This window comes from Leptonychotes weddellii, chromosome 8 (assembly GCF_054177405.1).
Source record: "Leptonychotes weddellii isolate Sample4059 chromosome 8, ASM5417740v2, whole genome shotgun sequence".
NCBI classification, from domain to species: domain Eukaryota; kingdom Metazoa; phylum Chordata; class Mammalia; order Carnivora; family Phocidae; genus Leptonychotes; species Leptonychotes weddellii.
Genome location: NC_138376.1, coordinates 129,602,819 through 129,618,593, shown reverse-complemented (window position 1 = coordinate 129,618,593; position 15,775 = coordinate 129,602,819). Strand labels below are relative to the sequence as shown.

Genomic DNA, 15,775 nt, shown 5'->3' with positions numbered 1-15,775 from the left:
GGGTCCTGGGATCGAGCCCCGCGTCGGGCTCCCTGCTCGGCGGGAAGCCTGCTTCTCCCTCTCCTACCCCCCCTGCTTGTGTTCCCTCTCTCACTGTCTCTGTCAAATAAATAAATAAAATATTTTTAAAAATATGAGGAGCCTTCCCTATTTACAAGATGAATGATTACTGTATTCTATCAAATATTGACATGTACAAGCAGAAATGAGGACGTTTATACTTAATGGCGGGACCGCGGGGAAGTCCACTTCTCCAAGCTCGCTCCCTCATCTGGAATATGAGGATGGGACCTGTCACACATTTGTCATCAAGATATTTTAAAAGGTTAATTAACGTGTCTGTTTCAACTGTGATTTTAAAGATAATTTCTAAAGCAAACGGAAAAATGCACGACACACCCTAAGTGCAACAACACCGCGAACCCTTTCAGCGATAATGGGGTCCCGGTGAGGCTGCCGGCCGCTCAGAGAAGCCGGCCACGGCTGAACACTCACTGCCGGGTTGGCGGAGAGACCTCCCGCTTTGCTGCCTTGCTTGTCGGTGCGTCACGCTTGGGCCCAGACACCTCCGTGCGGCGCTCTTTGGCCAGAAGGTCAAGAATGTCGTTATTATACACTTCCACTATGGACACGTCAACCTTCAGGCTCTTTGATGGGTTTTCTGAAATAAGCCTGGGGGATGGGGACACGAGGGATCAGCCACCACGGGAACTGGGGCGGCCCCGTGAAGAAAGCTGTAGGGGACGCACTCTCACAGGACAGGCTGCCGTCCGGGACACGCAGCGAGACCCCCAGCCCGCGAGTACCGGGCAGCGTCTTACCACCAGCGGGAAGAAAGCGAATTCTCTTCGAACCGCAGGGTAAGCAACTGTCTTGGGAACAGCTGCTTTATCTGAGCCGTATCTGAATCAATTATTTCTGCCATCGGTAGGGACCCTTAGGATCCCAGGCCCACGAGGGGAGGGTGCAGGGAGACCATGCAGCCTCCATGCAGAAAGCCCCTTGGCCGAGTCTCATCACCACACAGAAGCCCAAAGCCGGCTGCCAGGACAGGAGGGCTCAGCACCTTCCCGGGGCTGGGGTTTGCTCCGTTCCAGGGAGGACTGGGTGCCGGCTCCTGCCGCAGCCCGGCTCGCGCCCAGACCGCCAGCCAAGCCCTGCCAGGACCTCCTGACAACCTACCCAGCCTCTTAGAAACCACTGCACGTCTTCTTCTGTTTCATCTTGTAAAGTGCTATGTGCTGACCATGGAAAGGTTTAAAAATACAGATACTACCCGCTTAGAGAAAAACCCCATAACCCTAGTCAGGGCAAGAGTGACCACCAGCCCAGCTTCTCCCGCCCACGCCCCTGCTAGCGCCTTTCCACAAAACTCCCACAGCCCACGGAGGCCGCCCCTGCCTTCTGGGGATCGTTGCTCATCTGACACGTGCTCAGTGAGACCAGTCTGAGTCTGAGTACGGTGCTTTCTTGTCCACAAAGAAATTCTGGATCCGGGGCTGGAAGTCCAGCGTGGGAGGAGGGTGTCTGCCGAGAAAACACGCAGCCTGGTGTGTCTTACGCAAGCATGGATAGATGGAGTTTACCGAGGAGCTACAGAGAGCCAAGATAGAATGAGCAATTAATGTCTTCTGGTGATACAGTCAAGGAAACGAGAAAGACTAAGATGAAAGAAAAAAATAAATTCTCCAGTGAAAATAATTTTCGGCACAGAGTTCGGATTTGGATCGTCCTCCACGCTGGGGTCTGCAGAGAAGAAAGACTCTAAGAAGAGTAACTGTGGGAAGAGCGAAGAGCTACGTCAGCTGAGCTGGGGGCTGGGCGTCCCTCCCTCCGCTCTCGAGAACACGCTCACGTAAACCTGACCTCGGCGTGTGGCTCCATCCCCTCGTGTGAACGGCCGTGTCTTTGGGCGTCACAAAACCCGAATTCGAAATTTCTTATCTACATAATACCAGGGAGCTGATTTGAAGATTTCCTCCCATTTACTTAAGTACTTGATCTGCTCCATGCATTGGTTCGTTTGTCTCTCTGGTGTTCGGTAGTTTGCTAGACTCTGCGAACGGTGTTGAAACGTGGTCTTCGGTCTTTGCCGTGAAGAAGCCGAGTGTTTAGTAGGCAGGACGCCTGCTGTAGTGCGTTTTACACAAAAATACGTGTGGGCTCCCCGTGAGGTTACAAAGGGGGGAGCCCTGAGGCAGGGCGGGTGGGAGGGCCACCCCTGGTCCTGCGCATCCTCCTGGATCTTCTCTGTGTTCGTTCTGGGCTTTTCGAGGGCTGGAAATTATCACACGCATTCTCTGGACTCCTTGTTCGTTCAGCCTGGCAGGTAGAAAGCTCCTCACGTCTGCTGATAAGCCGAGATCTGCCACAAAGGCTGTGGTGTCACTGGGCTGGAAGGAGCCAGGCACCTTCACGACGCCAAGGGTGCCAATGAGCACAGGGCGCTGGAAGGGTGGTTGGCAGGCTCCCGCCAGGGCCCCAGAGCCTGGAACGGCAGCGGCCCCCAGGCCCTTCTGCGTGGCAGACCCTGCAAGCTCTTCTCCTGACCCCTGGTCTCTCCGGGACCCCTCCTTCCACGTGACCCCCAGGAAAGCCCAGAGCTGCTGCAGCTCTGCCGTGGTCTCACGTGGCCGCTGCTTAGCTTCCGGCCAATGTGGCTGCTGCGTGGTCCGATGAGGTCTCCCCGGAGGGGGCACACGGCTCTCCCACCAGCACCAGCCCTGCAGAGCATGTCTGGGACTCACACTGCAGTCCCAGCCCCTTGAGATTCTGGAACCAGAGCAAACACCCGATGCAGTGCCATGTCCCCAGAGGGAGAGCTCTGGGACCCGAGATCCGCAGCCCCACCCCAGGGACCCCCGAGGCGGCCCGCGGCCACGCGCCTTCTTGGGCCGAGGCAATGAGGCAGGGTTGACGTGTTCCTCCCAGGAGAAGTCTGCAGGCTGGCCACACGCCCCAGACCTCCTCCCCCACCTCCGACAACCCACAAGCACACACTTGGGAGTGGCGGCCCCGCGTGGCACCCCACACTGGCCTCGTGGCCACTGAGATTTCCAGAATGGTTGTTACACAGCCCAGCCTCACCTGCCCTGACAGGTCCTCTTCAGAAGTAGTTAGTACAAGTAAACTTAATAAATGCATTTTCTATGTGTACTAATACTTAAGGAATATTGGTTTGAAGAGGCTCCAAAACATTAGGCTGTGTGGGAGTTCTTATGTCTTTGTCTGGCTGCAATTTTAAGACACGGAAAGGCTCAGCAAGGAGACACAGAGCGAGAAACCGAATCCAGGGGGCGGGCAGCACGGAAGGCCCCCGGCTCCCCCGGAGACCTCCTGGAGGCCCCTGGAGGCCGGGACAGTCTGTGTCCAGGCCTAGAAGATGGAATGTCATGGCTTTATTCCAGGATCCCCTGGTAACCTGGGCTGCCAAGGACAACTTGTTACTAATTTTTTCCAGGAGTAACTGTATTGGTAAAATCATGAAAATGCAGTGGGTCTCTTCCAGGGATGTTTTCCCAGAACAGAAGCATCTTCAACATGCCCAGCTCGCTGTAACTCCGAAGAAGAAAACCAGATGTGTCGGCTCTTTCCAGGGCCAGGAGGCAAGGAAAAGACAACGGGGGTCTCCCGCTGTCCCCGTCCCATTCTAGGACAGAAAACCTCCATGCTCCATCCTCTCCTGAACAGGGAAATTGTCCAGCTAGGGATCTCTTTCAAAAAGTTTCGATTTGGGGCCCCAGGGGGGCTCAGTTGCTTAAGAGTCCAACTCCTGATTTCGGCTCAGGTCATGATCTCAGGGTCGTGGGATCAAGCCTTGAGTCAGGCTCTATGCTCAGCTGGGAATCTGCTTGAGGTTCTCTCTCTCCCTCTGCCCCTCCCCCCCAAAACAAATAATAAAATCTTAAAAAAAGAAAAAAGCAACCCTTAAAAAAAAAAAGTTTTGTCTTAACGACAGAATTTCAACATGAATGTGCCATAAGAATTTCTAGTGTTTGTGGTGCGGAGGCCCGGAGTATTTAAACGTTGGACCGTAGTGGGTTCCGACAGGAGCGTCAGGTGTGGTCTCCGCAAACGGGAGCCGTCCGCCGTGCCCCTTCCCGGTGCTGCTGGCCTCCCACACTCCCTGCTGCTCTGGGCCTCTGCCCACTGCCCCCAGGTACCTGAAGAGCTCTCCAGCAGCCCTGGGCATGATTCCGAGGTCGCTGTGCGGGCCCCATGGGGGGATGCGCGCCTTCTTAGAATGTGGACCCAACATGGTGTAGCTCTTGCCACATCCTGTCTGTCCATAAGCCAGAACGCAGACGTTGTACCTGAAACCCAACACAAATGTCAGCGCTGCAACCCACACAGAGGTCTCCTGCCGTAACTGGGTTCTAAGAACAACGTTCCCTCGGATGGAAACTTTGATACGTGTCGCTCTGCATTCCTCTGTTACTCCATCCCTTACAAAGCAGGCTTTCATAGGACTGGAGCTGTGTTTTTGCAGAGTCCCTGCTGTTGTTTGATTACACAGCATTGGGCTGAACCACACTCCCCTTTACACGCGCTTAACACGCTCCTTGTCGGCACCTGCTGCTCCTCGGTGATTTGACATTTCCTCTGGGCACCCACTGCTGGCGCCCTGTGCTCAAGGTCCACGGGGGGGGTCCCACCCTGAGCAAGACCCCTCGTCCACCCCGTCCACTCCGTCAGTGCAGAGCTGGGGCCGCCCAAAGCAAGCTCATCTTGCTAAACTGGGGCTTCTCCTAATGCATGTGACACTTCCCTGTGGTTTTCTACAAATATTTCCCCATCACATATAGGACGGCGAGCACGGCTATCATTTGTTACATATTCTGAGACTTCGGCATTGCAGGGGACGCGGGGACTCCACCTCCGCAGTCAGCCAGAATGCACCAACACGGTCTCCGTGACAGGGGCACTGCCCCCTGCTCCCCACAGCTCGGGGTCACGTCACAGAGGACAGGGATGGTTGCTGGCTCCCTGCATTCCCTCCCAGCTGTTTCTTCAGCCCAAGATGTCAATGGGAAGATCGGAACATCGAAAGAACATTTGAAAATGGATATAAATTTATATGATAGGGTATAGATTTGATACAAATATATAAATGATATAAATGTATAATCTTGGCCATGAAAGTGCGGGTGATCCAGACCTACAGGGGCTGAATCCTAAGGCCTGAACCCCCCTTTGCATCACGGAGGGGACGAGACCGTCCCCACGCAGGCCCCACCTCAAGACTCTGATTTCATGGATCGACCTTTAAGCAGACGGGCTATTTAGCCTGAGGCACTCCCAGCAAGTCACACCAGTGAGGCTGTGAAGGATGCCAGGACTGTGAGGAGCGCTCCGGCTCCAGGACCGACTGTTCTAGTCCAGCAGGAAGCATATTAGGGCAAAGACCAACCCAGCACCTCAGAGTTACCACCCTACATTGTTTGTCTTCCGGAATTGAAAAGTCTCAAGGTCTTTACAAGAAAAACCTCACTGCATTCTGTATCTCAGACCTTCCCTGAGGAGATGATGGTGCACTTCTCCGGTGGGAATACCTTGGTCTCAGCGGGTCACCAGCTCTTACGGGGACCTTACGAGCCCTTGAGGAATGCAGAGAGGAAAGAAGTCTCTTGAAGAAAGCAGCTCAGGACTCAAAATAATGCCATCTGTTTCACATTTAAAACGGAAAGGCAGCTCTGGCAAAGATCATTTAACCACTATGCCTTTTTTATTTCTGGAATCTGCTTACTTAAAAGAGGCCTACTTAAAAAAAGAACAAGAGCCCTCCTATCATTTTCCATGGAAGAACTTTTTTTGGATGGGTCTAAAAGCCCCAGCATTCCAGAAGAAGGGTGCAAGGAGAAACTGCATCATTGTGGGAGGCTCAGCCCTGCAGGTGTCTGCAGCAGGAGGCATGGGGATCCCACAAGAACCTGACCTGTCACATCCTGCGCCTTTCGGGCGCCCACAATGTGCTTTAGGTGCTGGGGCGCCACGGGCGGGAACAGGGCTATGACGACAGCCTCTAGTTTGTGGACTTGGGCTGTGCAGGAGCTTTGCTGGGCAAACACGAATATGGCTTCTTCAGGACACTGAACGCAGACTCCTCCACCAAACTGGGGTCCTTCCCAGCACCCCAAAGTAGGAAGCCTTGGCATATTGTGTCTCAGCCACACGAATCTGGTTCCATTTGTTGCTAAAGACGCGATCTTTACTCAGAAGATGTGACCTTGGGAATCGGTGGTCACGGGTCCGGGGCCAGAGGCTCCGTCCCAAAGGGATCACAAGTTCCTCAGTCCAGTGTTAACACGCTCCACAGACTTTCTGAAAATTCTAAAATGCAGAAAAAGTCCCAGAGAGCACAAGGACAACTGCTCACAGCCTTCACGTGTCACTAGAACCAGGGAGTAGGTGTCCATGACAGCCGTTCCTCAAGTCCTGGGTGGTCCTCTTCCTGGCACACAGACCTACTCCCCCGCCCCCCATGGACACTAATCGACACGGGGCTACAGGTTTGCTCTGCCATCATATTCAGACTGTAACGTCACACATTCATCGTGTAACATGAATGAGATCTACTTACAGTTACTCGTAACTGTGATCCCTGGCCTTGAAGATATTTTAACTCACCCATCTAAGAGAGACGTAAGCAGCGGGCACACATCCCCAAATACCACTTGCTGAGATTCTGCTGGGCCATAAACTCTGAGAGGCAAAGGGAAAAATGACGCATTATTGGAAGAACAAGAGATTTACATTAGTAACCAAATATGAAACCCTGCTAATAACGAGAGCCTTATCCACTTCCCATCTAAGCCCCCAACACAGTCAAGATCCATCTTTGTAACAATTGGAGATCCATCCCATTACCTTTCAGGCTAACAGAGGTTAAGGAAGACTGAAGAAATGTCTCCTCTGTTATAAAACACAATTATGAATGCTGGCAAAGCAGAAAGAAAAAGCAAGCCAGCAAGAAAAAAAGAAAGGATACCATGTAATTATCCTGGGACTAAATTAGCTCCACTTAAGTGGGTCCAACAAGAATAATGTAAAAATCATACTCTGGGCAACATCGGATATGTAGTATTTAATTTTTATTTTCAAGCTCTCCAAAGCATTGTTTTCCTAGGCCCCAGGTTAGTTCAGCAGAATGTCCATATGCGTCATGGGACTGGAATGTCTACTATGGAAGGGGGAATCCGATGTGGTTCTGTGTTTATAAGCGCGCACAAATACAGCTAAGTAGGAAGGAACTTCTAAGAAATGCAGCTCACTGCACAATTTGAAACAAGATTAGGATGCAGCTGAAGAGCAGAATTTGTGCCAGACTACCAAATATATGAAATAAGCACTACTGGTCAGTTGTATTGAATCCAATGTGCTTTGCATTTAAGCTTAGATGCCTGAAATACAGGCTTTTATTTAGCTGGTACCAAATGTTTCTCTTCTTTCATTTTCAGAATGTGTCATAATGTCCAATTGATCCATAGTATTTCTAGAAGCAGGAGTAATTTTAAACGTATAAAATGTTGCTTATTATGGGGCGCCTGGGTGGCTCAGATGGTTAAGTGTCTGCCTTCAGCTCAGGTCATGATCTCAGGGTCCTGGGATCGAGTCCCGCATCGGGTTCCCTGCTCAGTGCAGAGCCTGCTTCTCCCTCTCCCTCTGCCACTCCCTCTGCTTGTGCTCTTCTGTCTCTCTGTCAAATAAATAAATAAAATCTTTAAAAAAAAAAATTTTAAATGTTGCTTATTATGCATGATCAGGAGGGCATTTGGGGCAAGTGGTGTGATGCTGAGCTCTTGAATCTTTTTTTTTTTAATTTTTATTTATGTATTTACTTGTGAGAGAGAGAGAGAACACGCAGGGGAATGGGGGGTAGAGGGAGAGAAAGAATCTCCAGCAGACTCCCTGCTGAGTGTGGAGCCTAGTGCAAGGCTGTGTGTGCAGCAGGGAAGCATGGAGTTCCCACAGGGACCTGACCTGTCACATCCTGTGCCTTTCGGGTGCCCACAATGTGCTTTAGGTGCTGGGGCGCCACAGGCGGAAACAGGGCTATAATGATCTCACAACCCTGAGATCATGACCTGAGCCGAAACCAAGAGTCGGATGCTTAACCAACTAAGCCACCCAGGCGCCTTGAATCCTTTTTTTTTTTTGAAGATTTATTTATTATTTGGGAGAGAGCAGGGGTGTGGGCAGGAGCAGAGGGAGAGAGAGAGAGAATCTCAGGCAGGCTCTGCACTCAGCAGAATGTCCATTGAATGTGGGGCTTGATCCCACGACCCTGAGATCATGACCTGAGCCGAAACCAAGAGTCAGACACTTAATAGACTGAGCCACCCAGGGGCCCCTTGAATCTTTTTTTTTAACTTATCACTGAATTCCCACGGCCTGCTACTTGGCGCAAGTCCGCAGCCCTCCATTTGGAGCCTGGAGAAGCTGACCTCGAAAACGTTTCAGTATGTATCTGAAAAGGATGAAGACTTCCAGAAAACATCATGACGCTACCATTAGCACATTTAAAAAAATTAACGGTAATCCCTCAATATCATCCCCCAAAGTCAGTCCATGTTCTCTGACATTTCTCCAGTTCCCTGGTAAGCTTACTTTCCCTGTCAGTTTTTAAAACTCATGATTCAAACACGGCATTCCTGTGGCTGCTGGCCGAATGTCTTCTAAATTTCTAATCTACTGCAGGGGTCGGCAAACTTTTCCTAAATAGTAAATAGTTTAGGCTTGGTGATGAGCGTCTTACATAAACACTCAGGTCTTTTCCACCAACATGAAGCCAAGGTCAAAGGTCCTGCCACCCACACTTGGTAACGTTGTATTGAGTCATCACTCAGGAGGTCAGCAGTTGGACACAATGAAGCAACTGGTTCCATAAGATGGGGGTGGGGGAGGGCTGTGCAGCCCGCAGCCGCTTGCACCTGCTAGCACCCGAGGGTGTCCAAGACAAACGCAGAACTAGACCCAACTGTGCCTGGCAGTTGTAGGATAAAGGAGACGTCTCAGATTAGCAGGGAAAGATTGTTTCCCTAAGTGATGTCCCTGTAACTGGGGAGGTACATGGAAAAAGGTGAAACTGGATCCATTCCTTAGACATTAATTATTCTAGGATACATCCCAAATGGATCACAAGTTTAATGTCAAAAATAAAGCACACGATTACTAGAACACCTGGGTATATTTTTCTCTAACCTGGTGACCTTTGTAACTATACTTAAGTTAAAGGGGAGAAAGCTTTTGCATGGCTAAGAGATTTCAGGAAAAGAATACAAACTCGAAAAATAGTTGCAACTTAAATCACAGATAAAAGATTAATACCCTAAAAATAGAGAAGAAAAAGGCCAATCCTCTCTGTATTAAACTTTAACATTTCCTTCTATTGTAGAAATATGCTCCTAATGTTTCTCTTTATATTAGAAATCCTTTCTCTCTCTTTGGAGAACAGTGTCTAGAGACTTGAGCGCTCACAGAGAAGGACCGTGCATGGCCCTCAGCCACCTGACAAGACATCCAGCCCCTGCGAGAGAAGCCAGGCGCAGGTGACATTTCGGCCACGGCGGCTGCAGCCCCAGGTGCTAACGTGTCCTGGCGAAAAGCTGCAGGTGCAGGGGGAAGGCCAGGCCACGTGGAGGGCGTTCATTCCACAGAGCTAGCACCCCCCACCAGCTCCAATCCACACCCAGCCCCACTGGAGGTATCCGGGGGTCCCTGACCCTCTTCTTTCTCTCTGCCTTTGACCATTTTGTATCCTGGTTAACTGAGTTGTCAGGACTGGGTTCGGATGCCTTCGGCTCACCTATAGCCCTCTGCCTGCATGTAGTGGGAGGCTGGGGAAGCCTCGAACTCGCGACCACAGGGGACTCACACGAACACACCTCGGGTCCACGATGGCCTAAATGCACGTAAGGAGAGAACACAGCCACCTTCGTCCACCCGATACATAAATTAGACTTGAGACAATAAAATTACTTAGTATTCTTCTTACGGCATGTTGGGTCAATGGCTGTTACTTTTAGTTTGCCATTTTAACAAATAATAACATATTTTTATTCCTCTCAGAAGGCAGCAACTATCCTCTGACTCTGGGCCCATTCATATTTTTCCTGAATAGTAAGGAGTGTATTTTCTTTTGACACACATTTATTTTTAAAAAGGGGTTAAGTACTGAAACTGTTGAGATTTTCTTTCAGAACTGAAATAAAATATTGTGACATTTATTAGTTCCATAAAAAGCTGTTATAAAATAGGCAGTGGCCTGGTTTCATAAGCCCCGCATGCCCTACTGCTTATGAAGGAAGATAGTCCTGAGCACCACAACAGTATCTCCCAGGAACAAATTCCCATGGAGATTTAAATTTAAATTCCTGCTTCTTAACCTAGATATACAGTGACTTGTGCACATTCCTTCATTTCTTCTTTTGTTCAAACGGCACAATTGAGATCTTCCCCGTCTGTCCAAACCCCAGCGTGTTGTGACCACTGCTGCCAAGCATCCCAAAATCCCGGCTTCTGAGTGAGGTGTGGGCACCCCCCTCCCTACTCCCCAAAACAAGGTCCCGGTGACGGCCGGCCGACGCGTCCCCACCCCAGCGCCCTTGCCAGCCCTTCTCGGTTCCTGCAGGTGGTAGCTGGCCAGACTTGACTCCAGAAAGGTGTGTGACCAGCTGGGCCTTGGTTTCCTCACCTGTGGCACCTGCCCAGGTGTTCCTGAGAAGGTTGAGGGACTTGATTTGCACAAACAGGCTTGGAACAATCTGAGGGGCCACATAAATGTGAGGTGGATTAAAGACCTGCCTCGTGGCAGGGTGGGCTCGGGAGGTGTGGCCACCTCCCCCCTCCACATCACCGAACACTGAAGACACGTAACCAGAAACGCCATACAGAACACAGCCTGGATGGATGGAGGGAGGGGAACGTTCCAGCAGCACGCGGAGAGGCCGCCGGACCGTGGAGAACCTGGCGCTGTCCTGCTGGGCGGCAGACTGAGCCAAGGAGGAGGGCTCCAGGCTGGGCCCGCCCCTCCGGAGGGGCGACACACAGGGACAGGGGGCCCGGGCCCTCTGCAGGGGTGAGGCCTGAAGGGCAGGTCCTGATAAACAGAGATGGTAGAGAGGGTGCTGTGGGCTCCAGATGGGGTGGGGGGGCCCTCCAGGAGGAGCCACAACCACAAACCTGCAGGTCACGTGGATATGGATAGCGGCCCTGGGGTGGGGAAATCCCCAGGTGGAGCAGTCCCATAAAGACCGGATCAGAGTCTGGGGGGCTCCTTCCAGCCCTCCCCCCCGAGAACCGGCTGGCCTCAGGGCAAGACCAGTGCCCCCCCAAGGCAGCCCCCCACTCCGCTCCTGTAAATGGAAGCCCTTCTCCTGACCCGGGGGGCTGGCAGCCCTTGAGGCCAGAGGCGTGCCGGGCGACAGCTCTGGCCCTGAGCTGGGAATCCCTTCCCTGGCCGGACCAGCCCTCCAGGTAAAGTCTCTTCACACAAGGTCTGGACGTGTTCATCCGACAAAAGGACCGCCAAGCTCCAGGCCAGCAGCAGTGGAAGCTGGGGGACAGCGGCGGAAAATCTCCCACGTGCGGAGGGAAGCACCATGCTGAGCCTCTTGGCCCAGATGAGATCGTTCAAGGCAAAGACTCCAGAGTGTGCGCCTCACAGACCATCCCCCGGGACCACGTGCTTCAGGGACACAGACAAGACGCCGGGGCACAGATCCTGGCGCGCAGGCGGCCGGCCGGTGTGTCTGACCGAGACCCTGCGCCCTCATGCCAGCACAGCAGTGACAGGAAGGTCTGAAGGGTGGGCATCTGCGCGTCTGACTTCCCTCCTGGGCCAGAACCCTGCGTGGATGGGCCTGCCCCTCCTGGTCCACTGGGGTCCCTCCGGGGCCGAGAAGCCTGGGACCCCGCGTCTGGCACAGCGGGGTGGCAGGACGGCTGGCAGCCGGAGCCCTCCTGTGTCCTCGCCGGCACCAGGGCCCCGAGAGCGCGTGTCCCCAGAGAGGATGTGGAGGGGGTGGCAGCCAGCGGTGAAGGGCACGGCCCTCCCGGGCAGGGTCACCAGCAGTCACAGAGCCGGCCCAGGGGCGACACTTCCCCTCCGTGTCCTCTTCCACATCCCAGTCCTCACGGACATGGTCAGCACGTCGGGGGGGAGTGATGGAGCTCCAGAGCCCTGAGCCCAGTGGGGAGCCCATGGCCCGGGGGTCTCTGCGTCTGACCAGGTGGCTGCAAGGTGCAAGCCTGAGCCTTCCAAGGTCCTCCCGTCATCTTGGGGGAAGACAGACAAACTGGTTAACTTCTACTTTGCCGGATCAAATACACAGGCTCCAGAGGCCTCTGCTCACGACCACTGGATTCTGGTTCTGTCTGTCGCCGACCAGGTGGGATCTCTGACCAAACTTAGGGGTCTGCTTCTCTCTCCCTGGGGCCCCACTGGTGTTGGCGTCACTGACCCTGAGTCTCCGGCATCACACGCAAGACTGGTACGTCCGGTCCTGGCGGACCCCGTTACCATGACGACCCGCGGCAGTGCTCCGTACCAGAAACGCGCACGGCCACGTCACCGTCTTGTAAAACACAGCGTAGGAGTTTATTGACTGATCAGGATCCACACATCACAACCGGTTCTTCGGTCTCCTAAAGTCTCTTTGAAAAATTGGTTGTATTTTTAAAATCTACGTTGAGAAGCCTTCACTTTTTGAGGCGACAGGTCTGTGGGTCTCGACAGACGCACAGCATACGCCACCCCGGAGAACAGCTCTCCCCGGAGACTCCCTCATGCGGCCTCTCGGGTGACAATCCCTCCCCAGCCTCCTGGCTCCGGACAGACTCTCAGCCGCTCTCCTCCCCCCTGGATTGGTCTCTTCTGGAATGTCTGGGTCGTAGGCTCAGCATGTGTTTCATGTCAGGCCACCAGCACTTGGTCCGGTCAGTCTGACGGGTTGGCCATCCTGACGCGGGGGGCGGGCGGCTCTCCGGGCTCTCAGCTGACCTTCCCGGGAAACTCATCGTCAGCATCTCGCTCTGGGGGAGCCTCTGTCCCGACACTCTGCCCGCCTGCTGAGGCGGCTGGTTTGTTCTGTTTGCTGGGTACACGTGCTCGGGGAGCTCTGATTTCCCGAGGTTTCTGTGGCGTGGGGCTTGCCGGCTCGTCCCCCTAACAAGGTCGCACACGGAGCGAACGGTTTCATTGTGGTCGAGTCCGGCAGATCTTTTTCGTGTATAGATCACGCTTTTAGTGGCGTTTCTCAAGCTCCTGTGTTCTACGGTTTTATGCTTCATATCTAGGTCTAGATTCCATTTCACTTACTTTTTGCAAAAGGTGTGGTACACACATCAAGGGTCACTTCCCGTCTGCAGGGGTCGCCCCACGGCTCCAGCACCACTGGCTGGAAAGACTCGCTCGCTCCGCAAAATGGTCTTTGCTTCTGGGCAATTAGTGCAAACGGCAGGACGTGTTGTGAGTCTCATGAGCCAAATGCTAACGCAAAATTCGTGTTTGTGTAACGTCGCTTTAGGCATCAAAGCACTTACCTCTCGAAATCATACGTCTTATTAATCAAAGGGTGAGCAGGCCGATCACATTTCACCAGGACGGTTTCCTAATAAAAAAAAGAGGAAACAAGGCGTCAGGACTCAGCCGGGGCCATGCTGATAACACTGGACAGAGGCTGGCGAAGCACCGCCCTTGGGCCAATCCGGCCTGTCGCTTGTTTTCATAAACGGAGTTTTAGTGGACTACAGCCAACCCTGGGTTACAGATTGTCTACGGATGCATTTTACTCGACTGCACGATTGAGTAACAAGACAGAGACCATATGGTCCTCAAAGACTGTGACCCTTCCTTCCCCTCCAGGGGAATGGTGGGCCAGGCGCAGATGGCAGAAGAAAGCCGCCTCTGCGGAGGATTGCACAGCGGGCTCCTTCTCTAAGAAGCACAGCCGCCCAGGACGCCGACTCTCGGGGCACCTGACAGCTCAAGGCAGGTGTAAGACTCACCCGCCCGGGACTCAAGAAGTCCCACCTCAGACATGCTACGATTTAATTATAACTGCAGGTGCTAAAAGTTTTCTTTGTTTCAAACACATCACTTTTGCTCTTGCTAAACCATCTTCAGTGCCGTCGTGTGTGGAGAGAAGGGAAAGCTGTCTTTAGCAAGAAACGCAGCTCTAGGTCACTTGTCCTTAGGCAAAGAAAAAATAAATATTTTGAAGGGGTTCCAATTCTAAAACGAAATGCAAATTCACGAAAAGACAGGCGTATAGAAAGAAGTAAAAAAACAAACCAACAATTGCAGCAGTGAATAACCCGTAGACGTTTGATTTTTCCATGACAGCTGTTGGAGGATGTGGTTCCCATCTTCTTACTGGAGCTTTGAGAAACACAGAGACAGAGACAGAGAGATCCACCTGCAAACAGAAACGCATGTCCAAAAAGCGGCCTGTTGAGGCGTTGAACGCACAAGCTGCGGGACCCGGTAGCTGGCTGTTCCACACGCGGTTGGCTGTCACCTACTTTCTGCCAACCGCTCGGTCGGGGCCGTGCCCTGTGGACTCTGCAAAGCCTGCTGGCTTACTTCCTGATCTCGCCAGAGAGCTGAGCCTTGGCTGTCTTCACAATCGAGGGTGAGATGCTATAAGCGCCGGCGGGCATCCGGGGAAGTCAGGTTGTGAGACACGTCACCAGCACATTCAGCCAGGCGTCTCGCGTCCCTCTCCCCTTGCCGACACCCGCCGCCACTGCTGCCTCGGCCTCTCTGTCCCCAGCCTGGTGTCCTTCCAGTTCACTCTTCGTGTCGCTGCCTCAGAAACCTTCCCGAAATGTAAACGGCACAGGAAGGGGATGAGGAGAGTGTAACAACGAGAAGCGTGTGTGGGGCGGGCAGCGCCGAGTGCCAGGCTGCGGCGGGGGCGCCCGTGGGGGTCGCTCAGGTCCTGACTTCCAGCCGTCAGTCGCACCTGGCCGGGGAGGAGGCCGCGTGCTCCCGTAACGGAGAGTTCAGCAGAGCCCATGGGCTGGAGCCCAGTCCAGGTGGCCTCGCCAGCAAGGAGCTGGGGCCTCTGACTGCGGCCTCCTTCGCGTCGCAACTGCCGAGATGCCTAATCTGGTCAATACACGGAGACTCGTGTGTGGCCGCGTCCCAGCCCAGCTTTCAAGAAGGAGGTTTCATTCGCAGGGGAGTCGCTAATGGAGAGTTCATTTCTCGCTGAGTATCTACCGAGCACCGACTGTGTGCCTGAGTGGTTTCAGGGGCTGTCTATCCCCACACGGTAACAGCGATATTATGTAACAGTGGTAACATCCTCCATGCACAAGTAGCTCTTCAATCTTTTCCACTCCCAAGCTCTGAAAGAAGATGTAAGAACGAGCTCTCAGACACCCCCCAGGACAAAGGCACGGACACGGTTTTCAGAGCAGAGCCCAGATTCCTGGCTCCCAGACCCAGAATCTGACCACCAGCCTCGGTCCCTCGCTCCCTCCCAGAGGCATATTTTCCTTTTTCTGTTGCCTGATCGTGGTGGCATTCCTTTAATATTATGCCAAGACGTAACCACAGTGCCTCAGGATGAACACACGCCCCAAAGTGTTTTACTGATGTTTTCCAACGCTGAAGTTTTAACCATAAAGAAAAACAAATGAAAAATGCTAAGATTCACAATGTCTCACCCAAAAGCTCAAGGGACGCCATATAAGGAACATAAAAAGCCATAAAAACAAGCCTGAGTCCAAAAGCTCCCCATAGCTATTTAGAATGTCGTCCTACAGT

The 15,775-nt window shown here is 52.9% G+C and overlaps 1 protein-coding gene across 1 annotated transcript in view; it reads right to left on the bottom strand.

The window, feature by feature from the left end:
• KIF25 (kinesin family member 25) overlaps positions 1–15,775 on the bottom strand; it is a 35,251-nt gene that overhangs the window by 3,325 nt on the left and 16,151 nt on the right. The window contains exons 6-9 of the mRNA XM_081829388.1: positions 13,543–13,610; positions 6,628–6,702; positions 4,164–4,313; positions 496–672 (exon numbers count right to left, since the gene is read on the bottom strand). Coding sequence (XP_081685514.1) covers positions 496–672; positions 4,164–4,313; positions 6,628–6,702; positions 13,543–13,610 — 470 coding nt within the window. The remainder of the gene's footprint in view (positions 1–495; positions 673–4,163; positions 4,314–6,627; positions 6,703–13,542; positions 13,611–15,775) is intronic.